Here is a 15,921-nt window from a genome sequence, read left to right on the forward strand (position 1 = left end):
GAGCCCTGTCCTGCCGCCAATTGCCAAAGGCCCCGCGGCAGCAGCAATCAGCAGCAGGACTGGGCCACTCGCGCGGGGCCTTTAGGGGGACCGCCAGCCTCCTCCCTCTCGCGCAAGCGGCCAAAGGCCCTGCGCCCTTGCGTGAGAGGTCAAAGGTCTCACGCACGAGCGCGCAGGGCCTTTGGGAGGCCGCTGGTCTCCTCCCTCCTTCTCGGCCTGCACGGAGGCTGGGAAGCAGCCCACGGAGCCGAGAAAGAGGGGGAGGCCTCCAGCGCTGGTGACCCCCACTGGCTCTCTTGCCGGCCTCTGATGGGGCCTGGGGCCCTGTCAGGGGCTGGCAAAGAAGGGGAGGCCTCCACCGCTGGCGGACCCCTCCGGCTCCCTTGCCGGCCTCTGGCGGGGCCGGCAAAGAGGAGGAGGCCTCTAGCGCTGGCCCTGCCCCGGAGGGTGGAAGCTCCACCCTCAGCATGCGCCTCCGCCCCCGGACGGTGGAAGCTCCACTCCCGGCATGCGGCCCCCCCTGGGGGGGGGGAAGCCCCCCCCCCGGCTTCACCCCCCTAGTTGTCTGAGGGAAAGCAGCCCGGCCCCTGGTTCAGAAAGGTTGCCTACCCCGGTCTAGATCAAGGGAAGTAATAGTGCCACTGTATTCTGTTTTGGTCAGGCCCCACCTGGAATCATCCTGTGTCCAGTTTTGAGCCCCACAATTCAGAAAGGATGTTTAGAAACTGGAGTGTGTTCAAAGGAGAGCGACTAAAATGGCGAAGGGTCTGGAAACCATGATGCCCTATGAGGAAAGACTTAGGGAGCTGGGGATGTTTAGCCTGGAGAAGAGAAGGTTAAGAGGGGATATGATAGCCCTGTTTAAATATTTGAAAGGAAGTCATATTGAGGAGGGAGCAAGCTTGTTTTCTGCTGCTCCAGAGAACAGGACCCGGAACAATGGATGCAAGCTACCAAATTAGGAGGAGATCCTGCATGGCAGAAGAATGGGGTTGAGCTGGATGGCCTTTGAGGTCTCTTCCAACTCTAGGGGGGCATTCAGACTACCTTTTAGCCCAGATCAGGAACCGATTCTTGATATGTGAAGTTCCTATTCGCCCTGGATTGCCCACAAGCAAATCCGAGGCTTCCACAACCGTTTCATGGCAAATGCCCCTTAGCACGAATCATTTGGAACTGGGGCAAAAGCTTTATCTTTTTAAAAATCCGGGTTTGGCGAATATGAACTTGTCCCCGATCATAATTGGGGCAAGTTCAGGGGAGGGAATTAGGTCAGAGGGAGGGCAGAGGGCAGAGCATTCCCTCCCTTCATCAGAGGAGGAGGAGGAGGAAGGAAAGAAGGAACCAGGGGAAAGAAGGGATGCCAGGCAATCGGGGTGACTGACGGAGCCAAGGAGCCGGAAGAAGGATCCAAAGGGCAGTTGGGGTGCCTGAGAAAGGGTCAATTCAGGGCAGGGCAGAGGGAGGGCACAGAACGGAACAAGCCTCTTTATCACACCAGGCAGCCCCTTTTTTATTTTTTATATATTTGACAATCTATGCGCATAGTTGTACAGGGAGATACACATATAGATAGAATGCTTCAGCTCATGCTACTTTCCCTTTCATTTTCTTGCTCCAAGGGCACTTTTGCAAAAGGCTTTTTTTCTTTTATATGCAAATACTACAATGCGAATGCTACAAATGTTTCTCTCTAATTTGGCAAATTGATACAGAATGCTTTTGCTACTGTCTGTTGAGGGAAAGCAAGGGATGCAGAGATGGTATTCCAAGGAGAGGAATTACTTATTATTATTATTATTATTATTATTATTATTATTATTATGAGGCATTCTGGGTTAGCAAGGAGAGTGGATGCAGGATGCAGAGATGGCATTAGATTGTATTTAGGGGTTTCCTGCAGTGTCCCAAATAACCTTTTTTAAAAAAGGCGGGGGGAAGCACACTTCCAATTGCGCAATGGCTGCAGGAAACATCACCTATGATGATCATGGAACTGAATTTGATTGACAGCCAGGTGCTTTCATTTTAACCCGATTTCTCCGAGAGGGCATTCAGGGTTAAAATACCCTGCGAGGTCCTGAGCACTTGCTTCCGGAAGGATTTGGGGGGGGGGGCAGGGAGGAATCTCCCCCATTCTTCTTCCAACGCAAAAAGGTCAGTATGAATGGGGCCTAGGATTCTATGGCCTGTTACAGACTGCCAAAATAAAGCTGCTTCAGGTCTCTTTGGAGATATGCTATTTAAATGATGCATGGGTCCTAAGAGTCCAGAGGTCGCAACAAAGCCACACTCCATTCCTAAGCACTGGAGTGCAGCTTTCGTGCAGCTTCCGGATTCTTAGGACTCATGCATCATTTAAATAGCATACCTCCAAAGAGACCCGAAGCAGCTTTATTTTGGCAGTCTGTAACAGGCCTAAGATTCTATGAACTGTCAATGAATCCAGGGTGCTGTTAGTCTCCATTTCAGAGGAGGGAACAGGCAAAATCACCTCTGGGGATTCCTTGACTCAGAAAACACAATGACATTCATGGGGTGTCCAGAAGTCGACAGGCAACTTGAAAGCATCTCCATATCAACACAGTGTGCATTTCATCATTTTGCTTCTACAGTGCGGCTGTGTTATCCACAGGTGCGCTTTACGCGGTCTTGAGCGTATGCACTCAAGCCGCGGGGCGTACGCAGGGTGTGCAGGTTGGTGCGTCCTATTCAATTGTTTCCAATGGTGCTCGAGCATAGCCGGAATTCGCCTTACGCGGCAGTGTCCGGAACGGATCCCCGGCGTAAGGCAAGGGCGGACTGCATTTGCTTCTCTCCACAAGAAGGAAAGCAGCTTTGAATTTGGTTATTTGCAGAGAGTGCAGAATTGAGTGCCAATAAGAACATGGGGAACAGTTTGCACTGCAAAGAGATCCCTGCCCCATTGAGAGTACAGCGTTACTGGCTGCACAGAAAAGAGAATGAGGAGGGAGAGGATATGGGCAATAGCTCTGCCTCAGATAGATAGATAGATAGATAGATAGATAGATAGATAGATAGATAGGCTCAGTTATGGGAGAAGGGTCACGGGATTTCTTTATTTTTATTTTTTACTTTTTTGTAATATTTATTGAAATTTCCATATCACACACACAAAAACAACATACAAAAACAATATTCACTGAGCTTAAATCGCTAACAACAAACTAATATTCAACAAACAAAACACTTAAATCGTACTACCTACATTCAATTTTTTTCCATCTCTGTTTTGCTGGACCTGAACTTCTTACAATATTATTATTATTATTATTATTATTATTATTATTATTATTATTTCATTTTAGTCAAGATATCCCTCGGATCTTGTCCCCTTTCCTTCTTTTTAAGCTATTTCTTCCTTTCCCCCTTCCCTTTCTCTCTGTTTTCCCTTTTCTAATTCCTTCGAAATCTTTCACTACTCACTTCTTTCTATCTTTGTTACTATCCTTTCTGTCTCTTTCTTAGGTTCTTCATGACCTCATTCCCACTTACCTTTGGATTTGATTCCTGAACTGATCCCTCAGACTGGCTCAGCAAACAGAGAGGTTCCCAATGTGTTTGTGCTGGTGTCAGGAATTGGTTCAGGAATTGGATGCCTGTTTTGCCAGGCCTGCATCTCCTGCCTCCTCCTTTCTCCTTCCCTCCTTCCCTCGTGCCAACCTGCCTGAGTGCCCTGGCGGTGTCAGTGGCAGCGGGGGGGCTGTCAGGGCTCATTGACCCTCTCCTTCGGTTGTCATCCTCCTCCTCCTCCTCTGTGAGATCCTGCATGGATCCTTCTCTGCCGTCCGTTGTGACTTGCCTCCATCCTTCCTGTGGAGGCAGGAGTGGCAGGGGCTGCCAGGGCTCGTTGGACGTGCCTCTGGTGTGCCTCCGTCCTCCAGGCCATCAGGGTCATTGGACGTCATTGGAGGAAGGAGGCACACTGGAGGCATTTCCAACGAGCCCTGACAGCCCCCACTGCCACTGCCACATGAAGGACAGAGGCAAGCCATGGCGGGCAGCCCCTGTCCTGCTTTCACCCTGTCCTCCTTCTAAGGTAGGCCTACCAGGGCGGAGAAGTAGAAGGATCCAGGGAGGATCCCATGGAGGACGGGTACAACCATAGGAGAGGGCCAATGAGGCCTGACAGTCCCTGCCACTGTTGCCACTGCTGGGGCCCCCAGGCAGGAGGGAAGGAGGAAGGAGGAGAAGGAGGAAGGAAGGAAAGAAGGAAGGAAGGAGGAGAAGAGGAAGAAGGAATGAAAAAGGAGAAAGAAAGTGGAGGAGGAGAGGAAGAAGGAAGGAAGGAGGGAAGGAGAAAGGAGAGGGAGGGAGGGAGGGAGGGAGGGAGGGAGGAGGAGGAGAGGAAGAAGGAAGGAAGGAGATAGCCAGGAGGACAGAGGGAGAGGCCGGGGAAGTGGGCTGCCAGTGGGAACCAGGGCAGATTCGAATCTGCCTGGCTCCCACTTGGGCTGAATTGATTTATTTCTAAATAAATTGATTCAGCCCAAAAGCCATCCCATTTTACCCGCATCTTTTTGACATGGGTTAAATGGGCAAAAACCATGCGTCCCTTTCCGAATCACTTCAGCAATTTGAATTATGTGGGAACCATGGTGGTTTAAACTGGATTATTTGGAATCATAATCCGGTTTAAACCACAGTTGGGAACAAGGCCCATGTCTCCCTTTTCTATCTTTTTTCTACCTCTTATTCTTTCTCTTACTTTCTTTCACTTGCTTGGGGTCACAGTTAGTAGGAAGTGAGGTAGAAGGAAGGAAGCAGGCACAGAATGAAAAATTGTAATTGAAGATATGGTTCCTTCACCAATTTGGAACAACGCATAGGTGGCCACCCTACAATGTGCCTCTTACTTTGTCTTCCTCCAGCTGAGTGAGAAATATGGACCCGTCTTCACAATACACATTGGAGAGGAGAGAGTAGTGGTCCTGCATGGATACAATGCCGTCAAAGAAGCCCTGGTCGACCGGGCCAGGACTTTGCCGCCTGGGGGAAGATGCCCACATCTGACATAGTCAGGAAAGGGAAAGGTAATTTCTTAGGTGGCTTTGTGTACAAGGATGGATGAGGACATGTCTTGTGAAGACCAAGGGTAGAAAAGGGTTCATGCACTTAGTCATAAAAAAATCTAACTCAGTTGTTGTTCTTAATTTCCAAGAGGTCAGCTGGTGACTGTCTCAATGCCAAACCTCAGTTTCTTGAACCCTGTCTTCAACGTCTCTGCTCAGGCCCTGCAAACTCTGGACCATTGCAGCTCTCTTCATGCACTTCTTTACCCATTTGCAATGCAGTCTTCCTCTTTTGCTCCTTCCCACATCACTGAGCATCACCATCTTTTTGAAGGAATCATAGAATCCTAGACTTGGAAGAGACCCCAAAGGCCATCCAGCCTGACCCTATTCCATAGAGGTCTTTAAAGAGAGGCTGGATGGCCATCTGTCGGGGATGCTTTGATTGAGATTTCCTGCATGGCAGAATGGAGTTGGACTGGGTGGCCCTTGCGGTCTCTTCCAACTCTACGATTCTATTCTGCCATACAGGAACTTACAATCACACCCCAAAGATGGCTATTCAGCCTCTGTTTAAAGACTTCCAAAGAAGGAGACTCCACCACAAGTGTATAAGTCTCCTTAAATGCAGTGGCTTACATTTCTCTGTGTTGAAATTCATTTTGTTTTGTGGGTTGTAGTTGTGGGTAGTAGAGTGGATTGGAGAGTGAGGAGTTGAGTATTGTTTGGAGCTGTGTATATAGTAGAATAAAGTAGATCTTTTATATAAGACTACTGAGTTGTCTGGTGTCTTGGGTGAAGCTACAAGAACCAGCAGGACCCTGGTGAAGAAGGGTGAAGACTTCTGTGGAAGCAAGAGTGAGAAGGCTTGGAGAGTTTGTCGGGGTCTTCAGCCTGTTCTCTGCAACTCTTGCAAAGATATAACAACTGGCCAAAACTGGTCAGCGTGGTGCACAACCAGGTGGTGAGTTCCAGGCCAGGTGAAGAGCCACAACTCCCATCATCCCTGACAAGAAAAGCATCGAGGAGAGGATCCAGGAAGAAGCCCAGTATCTCCTTGAAGAGTTTCAGGACACAAAGGGTAGGTATCTCCTGTCCTCCTCCACCTCTGCCACCCTTTGTAGGGTTCTTCTCATGCCTTTCCAGGAGATCCCTCCTTTCCTGCCATCCTGGAAAAAGGCTCCAGGCTCCTCCATGGAGGAATCTGATGGTTTAGGGTAGAAGTCCACCTGAAAAACATGGGGACCTCCCTGGCACATCAAGTTGTTTTTTTTTTTCAGCTGCCTGGAAAGCTCATATCTGACCCAACCAAGGCAAACGGCTGCTGTGACCATGCTCTGCAAAAAGAGAGGCCAGATTTCCAACTTTGGCTGGATTGTGACTGGCACGATACTGGGCTGCAACAAGGCCTTCCTCTCTCTCTCTCTCTCTCTCACTGTCTCTCTCTTCTAGGGAAGCCCTTTGACCCTTCCTTCCTGCTCAGGTGCGCTACCGCCAACGTTATTTGCTCCATCGTCTTTGGGAAGCATTTCAGCTACAACGACAAGAGTTTTCTACATATCATCGCCTTGGTGAACAGCAACTTGAATATTATCAACTCTTCCTGGGGACAGGTCAGCCCTTTTTTCCTCAGGGCCTTCTTGTGAAAATTTCAATTCATTTTGCATAGGCGTGTCTCTGTGTGGGATGCAGAAGAGCCGATCCGTGACCTGGGTAAAACTAAGGGGCGAAACAGACTGCCCCGAAGGTCTGGCTCTACGCCGCCCCTTTGAGCGCCTGCTTAATAGCAAAGGCTTCCTTTCCCCAAGTGGGCGAGTCCCCCTCCACTCCCTGCAACATTTTGGACAAATAAGCGCATGGTTTTTTCGTCCCCTCACAGCCTCTCTGCATTAATATTGCTCCCATGGCAACATTGCTAGCATCAGTCTGTATAATAAGGTGTTGTTCCAGGTCCAGATGCTTTAGGATGCGTTCTGTGCTAAATAACTCTTTCAACTTTTGAAAGGCTCTTGACATTCTGGAGTCCACTTAATCTTGGTGGATGGCTTGGTTTTTGGTCTACTATCTCCCACATCTGTCCCAGGAAGGAAAGGTGTTACTTTGCTTGCCATCAAATCCTGGTCCTGGGAGGTCTTGGTCCTATACGGCTTGGGAACCAGAATACTTAAGGGAACGCCTTTTTCCATACTGTCCGTCCCGCACACCAAGGTTCTCTGGGAAGAATTTACTTCAGCCAAAAGAATCCAGGCTAACGTCAGTTACCCAGACGGCCTTCTCCACCGCTGCTCCGAAGTTATGGAACGACCTGCTGGAGGAGATCTGCCACATTTCCCCTCTTACAGCCCTTAAGAAGGCCCTCTTCCAGCAAGCCTTCCCTACCTAGTTTCCTCTCCCCAAATACAAATATCACTCGATTGTGATCAACCTCTCTCTATCCGCCCAGTTTCCCCCAATATTTATCCTACTGTTAGAGTTTTGAGATTGTGATTATCTTATACTGTAGTTTTATAATTGGGATGCGGGGTTGGGAAGGGATTGGTTTTAAATTTCATTGTATTTTTAATGTATTTTTACTGTTGTAACCCGCCCGGATTCCTCATGATTGGGCGGGCTATACATACATCATTTATTATTAATAGTAGTAGTAGTAGTAAACAAAATCATAAAACAACATCCCCTTTTGCCCATCTGTTCTGTGTGAATAGTGCTTACTGCCAGTCTGTTTAGCCCCTCAGTCCAAGACTGAAGGAGTGAAGCACATGGTGCAGCACTGCACTAATAATCCAGAGGACAGGATCAATGTGCAAAATGAATTTTGAATTAATAGAGTACACATTTGGGCCACAACTAACAAAATGAATTTCAACAGGGAGAAATGTAAGGTACTACTGTGAGCGGGGCAGGCGTGGCCGGCTGCATCCTGGGTCTCTAGCTTAGGAAACTGACTCCTCGTGAGTAGCAAACTTGCACAGGCGAGGAGGGTGCTTGCAACAGAAACTTTAATAAGGCCCAGTCAACACAACTTGCAACTTAGTCCCAACCTCTTCTCACAAACATAAACTTTCAACCACCTTTGGTCTGGCCCCTGGGGAGTCTCCACTCACAGTCCCTCTGCCCTTCAGCTGGATCGCTGCCGACCTTCGGATTTCCCTTCGGTACTTCTCCAGCGGCTCCCTCTCGGCCTTCTCTATTTCCTTTGGGTTTGGGCCTTGTTCCCAGCACTCGCCCTGCCTCCAGTCTCCTTCCCTAGGGTAAACAAAGTCTCCTTCCAGTTTGGGGTCTTTTAGTTGGACCTCCTCGTGCGGCCCCAGTCGTCGCACCCCGTGTCTCCCTTGAAGGGAAACAGGTACAGCCTCTCTTCGAGGGCTGCGGGTTACCTGGGCTGTCCCTTCCCCGACTGCCACTCCGCGACCCCCTCTTCCGCGTCTCTCTCCCCCCCCCCCCGCACGCCCCTCCTCCTTACTACTTATCACCCCCGGGGGGCCGCACCTCTTCTTCTGGCTCCTCCCCCGACTCCTCCTCCTTCTCCTGTGCCACCTGACCCTCTTCACCCCTCCCAACTCCCTCAGCTGCCCCTACTTTACTACAACTACACTTCAGCCAAAAAAAAAAAAGTTAATAAGAAATAAATGAAATGCATAGATATAGGATGGGGAACACCTGGCTTAAGGAGATTACACATGAAAGGGATCTAGGAGTCCTAGTAGACCACAAGTTGAACATGACTCAACAGTGTGATGCAGCAGCTAAAAAGGCCAATGCGATTCTAGGCTGCATCAATAAATGTCTAGATCAAGGGAAGTAACAGTGCCACTCTATTCAGCCTTGGTCAGGCTTCACCTGGAATAACACTGTGTCCAGTTCTGGGCAAAACACTTAAAAAAGGATGTTGAGAAACTGGAGCCATGTGTCCAAAGGAGAGAAACAACTTGGAAATCACCAAGCCTTCTGAGGAGAGAGTGAGGGAGCTGGGGATTTTTAGCCTGGAGAAAAGAAGGTGAAGGGGTGATATGATGGCCCTTTTTAAGTATCTGCAGGTTGTTATATTGAGGAGGGATCAAGCTCCTTCTCTGTAGCTGCAAAGAAAATGACCTGGAGCAATGGATTCAAGCTACAGGAAAAGAGACTCCACCTCAACATTAATCAGAATGTCATGACAAAAAGCACTACAGTATTTGACAGTGGAATATGCTGCTTCCTTGGCGTCTGGTGTCCATGAAAGATAGGAATAGTTGGACTTGGGTGACAGGTATGCTTCTCTCCTTGCAGCTGCTCAATTCCTTCCCTTCCTTCATGGGCTTCATCCCTGGCCCTCATCACCGGCTAATACCCAACGCCATGCAAGCCAAAGATTTCATTTTGGAGCAAGCCAAGGAGCACAGGGCTACCCTGGAACCCAACAACCCTCGGGATTTCATTGACTGCTTCTATATTAAAATGGACCAGGTAAGGCAGCGTCATGAAGCTGCTCTTGGATTGAGTTTGGGACTTGGAAAGAGATATCTGGGGTTCTAACCCTGTCCCCTTAAAACCCTTCTGCCATGGAATGAAACAGAAACCAAGGGGGTTTGGCTAGTTAGAAGCTCATCTTAGGAACCAAGTGTTGGGATATAGCAACTTCGCATGCTAAGCCTTTCTAGTACTATATCTCTATGATGCTTTTAGGCCAAGACCTTTTCTAGGAATGCATGTCAATGGTAGTTTTATTGTTTACTAGCAGCCCCTCCTCACATCCTACTCTCATTTCCTGTTTACCATGAGGACACTTAATTTCCTTTGTCTTGGGTGAAGAAGACACAGATCGAGTCGCCATTACTAGCTTGCTGACCAGCTCCTCCTCAGCATGTCCTTTGTGGAGATGGATGCATGCTGAGGGAGCATCTTTCCTCTGAGATGCATGGAGTTTGTTTTTCTACCTAATTTTTCCTGCAACATAAAGCTGTGCCTGTGTACTTGTTCATACACATGATTTTGTAAGTAAACTTATGTTTCTTTTTCACTTTTAACCAAGTGACTGTGTGTGTTTTTCTTTATTGGGGACACTGGGGGCTGGGAGAAAGGTGTGGAGCTAGTTCAACTATTTTTCCTGCTTGCTCCTTACTCTTTTGCTGTGGGGAACTTTGCTAGCAAGACTAAAGTTAATCTTGCTTCTCCTTCCTGAGTTTCTAACAATTCTCAAGGAAGACCCAATATTCCCAACACCAAGACCATTGGTTGAGGGTCACCACAACATGAACTGTATTAAAGGGTCATGGAATTAGGAAGGTCCTTGGACAATGCCAAGAGAGGAGATCTAATGGAGAATCCTCAGGTCCCTCGCTGCACTGCAGATCCCAGGATTTCACATGACAGACTTCCAGGGAGACCAGCATGGACTCCAGCTGCTATAATTGTCAATTATGGGCCATTCCAAGTTTGACCAAGTGTAATAATGTTGACCCCACTGATTGTTGGGCATTTCTCTCTAGGAAAAACATCACCACGCATCTGAGTTCGACACTGAGAACCTATTCATCTCCACCCTTGACTTGTTTGCGGCAGGAACAGAAACGACCAGCACCACGCTCAGATTTGGGTTCCTGATCCTCCTGAAATACCCAGAGATAGAAGGTAAAAGAGATGTGGTTGCCCCAGTCCAGACGCTTCACTCCAGGCCTTTATCCTTTTCTCAGCATCTCCAGACCATCCCTTGCTGGATTTCTGCTTTGCTGCCCTGGAAGGGCCACATCTGGGGCTGAAAATGGGTCCCACAACCAACTGAAAGTTTACTTGTAGTTTATCATCTCTAGATTATGTAGCTGTGTTACCCCAAATGCAAGGACAGCTCAGAGGGCTCAGGCAACCAAAGCAGAGAGCGAACCTGTGTATAACGGTTGTGAGAAAATGAACTCCAGAGTACAGGTCCAAACGTAATTTTATTTATAATCAAGGGAAAGGACCATTCATACAAGGCTCTCACTCAGTGATACTGCTAAGAAACAATGATATAAATGCTGTAGCAGATAGTGACTTAAAGGGATTTCAGAGGACAACGTTGTACTGATTCCAGCTGCGTAGCTCCGATCGAGGAGAACGCTGTAAAATGGAAAATGGCAGCTAAGATCGTGGCATGGCCAGCTTTTGCTGAGGAGTCAGGTGAGATACGAATGGAGCGTCTTTCTGATTGAAAACAAGACCAAATTGGGGGTGACAGTAGTGGAGTCTCCTTCTTTGGAAGCCTTTAAGCAGAGGCTGGATGGCCATCTGTCACTGGGGATGCTTTGAATGGGAGTTCCTGCATGGCAGAAGGGGGTTGGACTGGATCAGGGCCCTTGTGGTCTCTTCCAAGTCTAGGATTCTATGATTCTATGCTTGGCAAGCACTTTTCACCCTATAAAAGTGCTCTCCAAGCACCCAAACATATCCTGGGGCAGGTTTCAGGGTGTGAATGGATTTCCTGGAATTTCAAGGAAATTGAGAATGGCTGGAGAATCAGTGCAAACGTCCTTGGACAAAGGAATATTGCTCCTGGAGGGATCTCTGTTCTAGGATATCACCTACCTTCACCTGGATTATGCAGACTCCAATTTTGATTGATCCATTCTATCTATACGCTCTTGAGCTCCCCAAACTGGACTTCCTTATGAGGCAAGGCAATTTCCTGCAGTGCAGTGCACCCACAGCTATGTGCTCTGAACATCCTATTCCTGATACCAGTTTGATATTGGCACAAAAGAGGGATGCAGAAGGCTAGGCCTTGAGGTAGCACTGGTTTTCAGCCAGGTGTTGGGGATGGTCTTTGCAAGCAAACTTAGTGGGAGTTGCAAAGCGGCAAGTAGATTTCCAGTTGCTTGCAGACCCATTTGCAGTCCTAAGAATGCTGACCCACCATAAAATTGCCCCCACCCAGAGCAGTAAAACTTAAATCTAGAAAGGGATGGTCTGGAGATGCTGAGAGGAGGGAAGATAATTCCTAGCATTGAGCCATGGCAGTCAAAGCAGTGTCAAACTGCATTCCTTCTCTCAAATCACTTAGTTATTGCCATTGCAATGAGCCAGAAAGGTCAAACCTCCATCACTGTTTCTTGGACTGCTCTGAGATTTTCTAGAAGTGGCTTGCCATTGAATTTCATCTGTCTTTTGACAGAGAGAGTCCAGGAAGAGATTGACCGGGTGGTTGGCTGCTCAAGAAGACCTTGCATGGCTGACCGTGAACAGATGCCTTATGCGAATGCTGTCCTTCACGAGATCCAAAGGTTCTTCTCTCTCGTCCCATTCAGTCCCCGTGCAGTGGTCAGAGACACACCATTCAGACAATATCTCATCCCCAAGGTAAGTTCTCTCCTTCCACTTGAGGATCCTGAAGCAGTTCCTGTACATAGCCTTGGTTGGCTTGAATGAAGTAATTAGAATTTTGCTTCTTCTCAGGGCTTTTGACCTCAATGTTTTTTGGATGAAAATAATATATCTCCCCCTTTATTCTCTCCAGGGAACCACAGTATATCCTGATCTCACCTCGGTGTTACATGACAGCAAGGAATTCGCCAACCCCACAAAGTTTGACCCACAACATTTCCTGAACAAAGATGGGAGCTTCAGGAAGAGCGACTACTTCATGCCCTTTTCCGTAGGTAAGATGGTCCCTCCTGCCCTGGGCAGCATTATTTGATTCTCCTAATCTTCTACAGTATTGTTGGGGCAGCAAAGGCATTTCCCTCTGTGACCCCATCTCCTTTTCTTCTCTTCTTCGCTTTTTGTGGGCCTCCTTGCAAGCAAGCGGGTCTGTGTAGGAGAAGGCCTGGCCCGCATGGAGCTCTTCTTGTTCTTCACCACCATCCTCCAGAACTTCAAGCTGAAGCCCCTCATGGACCCAAGAGATCGACATCATGCCCCTGATGAGTTGATTGACCCGGTCCCCCAGACCTATAAGCTCTGGCTGTGCCCGCTGAAAGGTCACCTCCGGACAGCAAGTGGACTGGCCGAGATAGTCTGCATAGTAGATATTTCAACAAATACAATAGACTAAATAGCTTGGTTAAGAGTGAGAAAGTTTTTCCCACTGAAAGGGGACCTCCCTATTTATATCGTAATTTGCTCACTATACAGCCTCATTGGATGACTCTTCACCCCAGGCTTCAGAGGTGGATCTTCAGATCTCCAAGATGGCTTCATTTATCCCTTTCCTGGACTTTTCATTGAGACAGTTTCGGAGACCTTGCCATGTCAGTCTGGGATCTCAGTCTGCAAAGGGATCACCTTTGAGACTAACTGGGGTGGCAATGTTTCTTCTGTTTTAAAGTGGAATTGTTCAACATATCAAGTAATATTTCTGGTTCTAGCTTGTATTTTATGTTCAATACCTTTTCTATCATAAAGTGTACCTTCCTCCATTAGGATTTTGTTTGGGGCCACCCTCCATATGAAACCATGTTACCTCTTTTCTTGACACTTCAACACTTAAAGTTCCTCTTGTAGATCTTTGCAATCTTACTAGGTGTAAATTCACCTATCCTCCATTTTAAATAGTTCTCTTTCAATCCCTGTGCCTTTGTAAATATCTTTGTTTTGGTTCTAGCATACTTCCAGCTCTCTAGACCAGTCAGCCTATCACAATTTGAGGCCATTTTATCATTTCATCTGTTATCAAGTTCTTTCTTTCTCTATTCCTTAATATTTTGATGTCTTTTCCTTGGATCAAAAAAAAAAAAGTCTGTCATTTCATGCTATCTTCAAATTTTTCGTTTCTTTTGATCCATCAACCAATTTCTCTTAACTGTAGATACAAAAACCAATGCATTTTAGGTCAAGTTGATTTAATGGACCTGGCTGAAGTTTTTGAGGAAAAGATGTGACCAACTTCCATCTCACTGGGAGTAGACTGTGCAATATTTGAATGGTGCCCGGAGAGGAGACCCCAAGCCCAGATCTACTCCATGACCCCTAGAGATCATAGAATCATAGATCATAGAATCGTAGAGTTGGAAGAGACCACAAGGGCCCTGACGACCGTCCAACCCCCTGCCAGCAGGAAATCCAAATCAAAGCCTCCCTGACAGATGCCATCCCAGCCTCTGTTTAAAGACCTCCAAGGAAGGAGACTCTATCACCCTCCGGGGAAGGAGTGCATTCCACTGTCGAACAGCCCTTACTCTCACGAGTTCCTCCTACGTTCAGGTGGAATCTCTTTTCCTGCAGCTTGATCCATTGTTCCAGGTCCTGTTCTCTGGAGCAGCAGAAAACAAGCTTGCTCCCTCTTCAATATGACATCCTTCAAATTTAAACAGGGCTATCATATCACCTTCTAACCTTCTTTTCTCCAGCTAAACATCCCCAGCTCTCTGAGTCGTTCCTCATAGGGCATGGTTTCCAGACCTTCACCATTTTGTCGCCCTCCTTGGACAATGGCTCCAGTTTCTCAATGTCCTTTTTGATTGTGGTGCCCAGAACTGGACACAATATTCTAGGTGGGGCCTGACCAGAGCAGAATACAGTGGCCCATACTTCTCTTGATCTAGACACTATTTCCTATTGATGCAGCCTAAAATAGCATTGGCCTTTTTAGCTGCTGCATCACATGTTCACTCATGTTCAACTTGTGGTCTACTTGGACTCCTAGATCCCTTTCACACGTAGTTTCATTCAGCCAGGTGCACCATCCTATCTTGCATTTTATTTTTCCGCCCTAATGCAATACCTTACATTTCTCTGTGTTGAATTTCATTTTGTTAGCTTTGGCCCAGCTTTCTAGTCTATTCAGGTCTTTGAATCTTGATCCTGTCCTCTGGGGTATTAGCTATTCCCCTAATTGTTGTCATCTGCAAATGTGATAAGTTGCTCCCAATTCTGTCATCCAGGTCCTTGATAAAGATGTTTAATAGCATGGCCCAGGACAGAGCCCTGTGGGACCCCACTGGTCACTTCTCTCCAGGATGAAAAGGAGCCATTGTTGAGCACCCTTTGGGTTCGGCCGTCAACCAATTACAGATCCATTTAACAGTTCCTTTGTCTAGCCCACATTTTACAAGCTGTGTTGCAAGAATGTCATGGGGAACTTTGTCAAGGCCTTACTGAAATCAAGATATACTATATCCACAGCATTCCCTTCATCTACCAAGTGTTCATTTTATCAAAGGAAGAGATCAGGTTTGTCTGTGCATGACTGTTTCTCTTGAACCCATGTTGACTTTTTGTGATGTGGCATTGCCTTCTAGATGTTCGCAGACTCTCTGTTTAATGATCTTGCTCCAGAATCTTTCGTAGTATGATGTCAGACTAACTGGACGATAATTGTTGGGATCCTCTTTTCCCCCCCCCCTTTTTGAAGATGGGGACAACGTTTGCCCTCCGCCAGTCGGCTGGGATCTCTCCTGTCTCCCGGAGTTTTCAAAGTTATTGCCAATGGCTCCGATATTACATTTGCCAGTTCTTTTAATACCCTTGATGAGTTCATCTGGTCCCGGAGACTTTAAATTCTTAGATTATAAGGTGTTCCTCTACTATCTCTTTACTTATTCTGTACTGAAATTCCCCTATTCTGTCCTCTGCTCCATTATCCTCAGGTTGAGCCCTTTTCCTTTTCTGAGAAGACTGAGGCAAAGAATGTGTTGAGTAATTCTGCCTTTCTCTGTCTTCTCTTAGCATTTTGCCATCTTCTCCACGGAGTGAACCTACCGTTTCCTTCTTCTTCCTTTTGCTGCGGACATATCCAAAAAGCCCTTTTTATTGTCTCTACCTCTCTAGCAAGCTGAGTTCGTTCTGCGCTTTAGCTTTTCTGACTTTACCCCAACACTTGCTCGCTATTTCTTTGAATTCCTTTTTTGTGATTTCCCCCTTTTTCCATTTCTTATACATCTTCGTTTCAAACTTAGCTCGGTTGAAAGTTCCTTAGTCATCCATCCTGGTTTCTTGG

At 47.3% G+C, this 15,921-nt stretch overlaps 1 protein-coding gene across 1 annotated transcript in view; it reads left to right on the forward strand.

The window, feature by feature from the left end:
* The first annotated feature begins 9,284 nt into the window (after nt 1–9,284).
* Nucleotides 9,285–15,921, forward strand: part of LOC121927308 (cytochrome P450 2C42-like) — a 34,279-nt gene continuing 27,642 nt past the window's right edge. The window contains exons 1-2 of the mRNA XM_042461035.1: nt 9,285–9,479; nt 10,502–10,643. Of these exons, the coding sequence (XP_042316969.1) occupies nt 9,285–9,479; nt 10,502–10,643 (337 nt within the window). The remainder of the gene's footprint in view (nt 9,480–10,501; nt 10,644–15,921) is intronic.

The sequence above is a fragment of the Sceloporus undulatus genome, chromosome 1 (genome assembly GCF_019175285.1).
Source record: "Sceloporus undulatus isolate JIND9_A2432 ecotype Alabama chromosome 1, SceUnd_v1.1, whole genome shotgun sequence".
NCBI classification, from domain to species: domain Eukaryota; kingdom Metazoa; phylum Chordata; class Lepidosauria; order Squamata; family Phrynosomatidae; genus Sceloporus; species Sceloporus undulatus.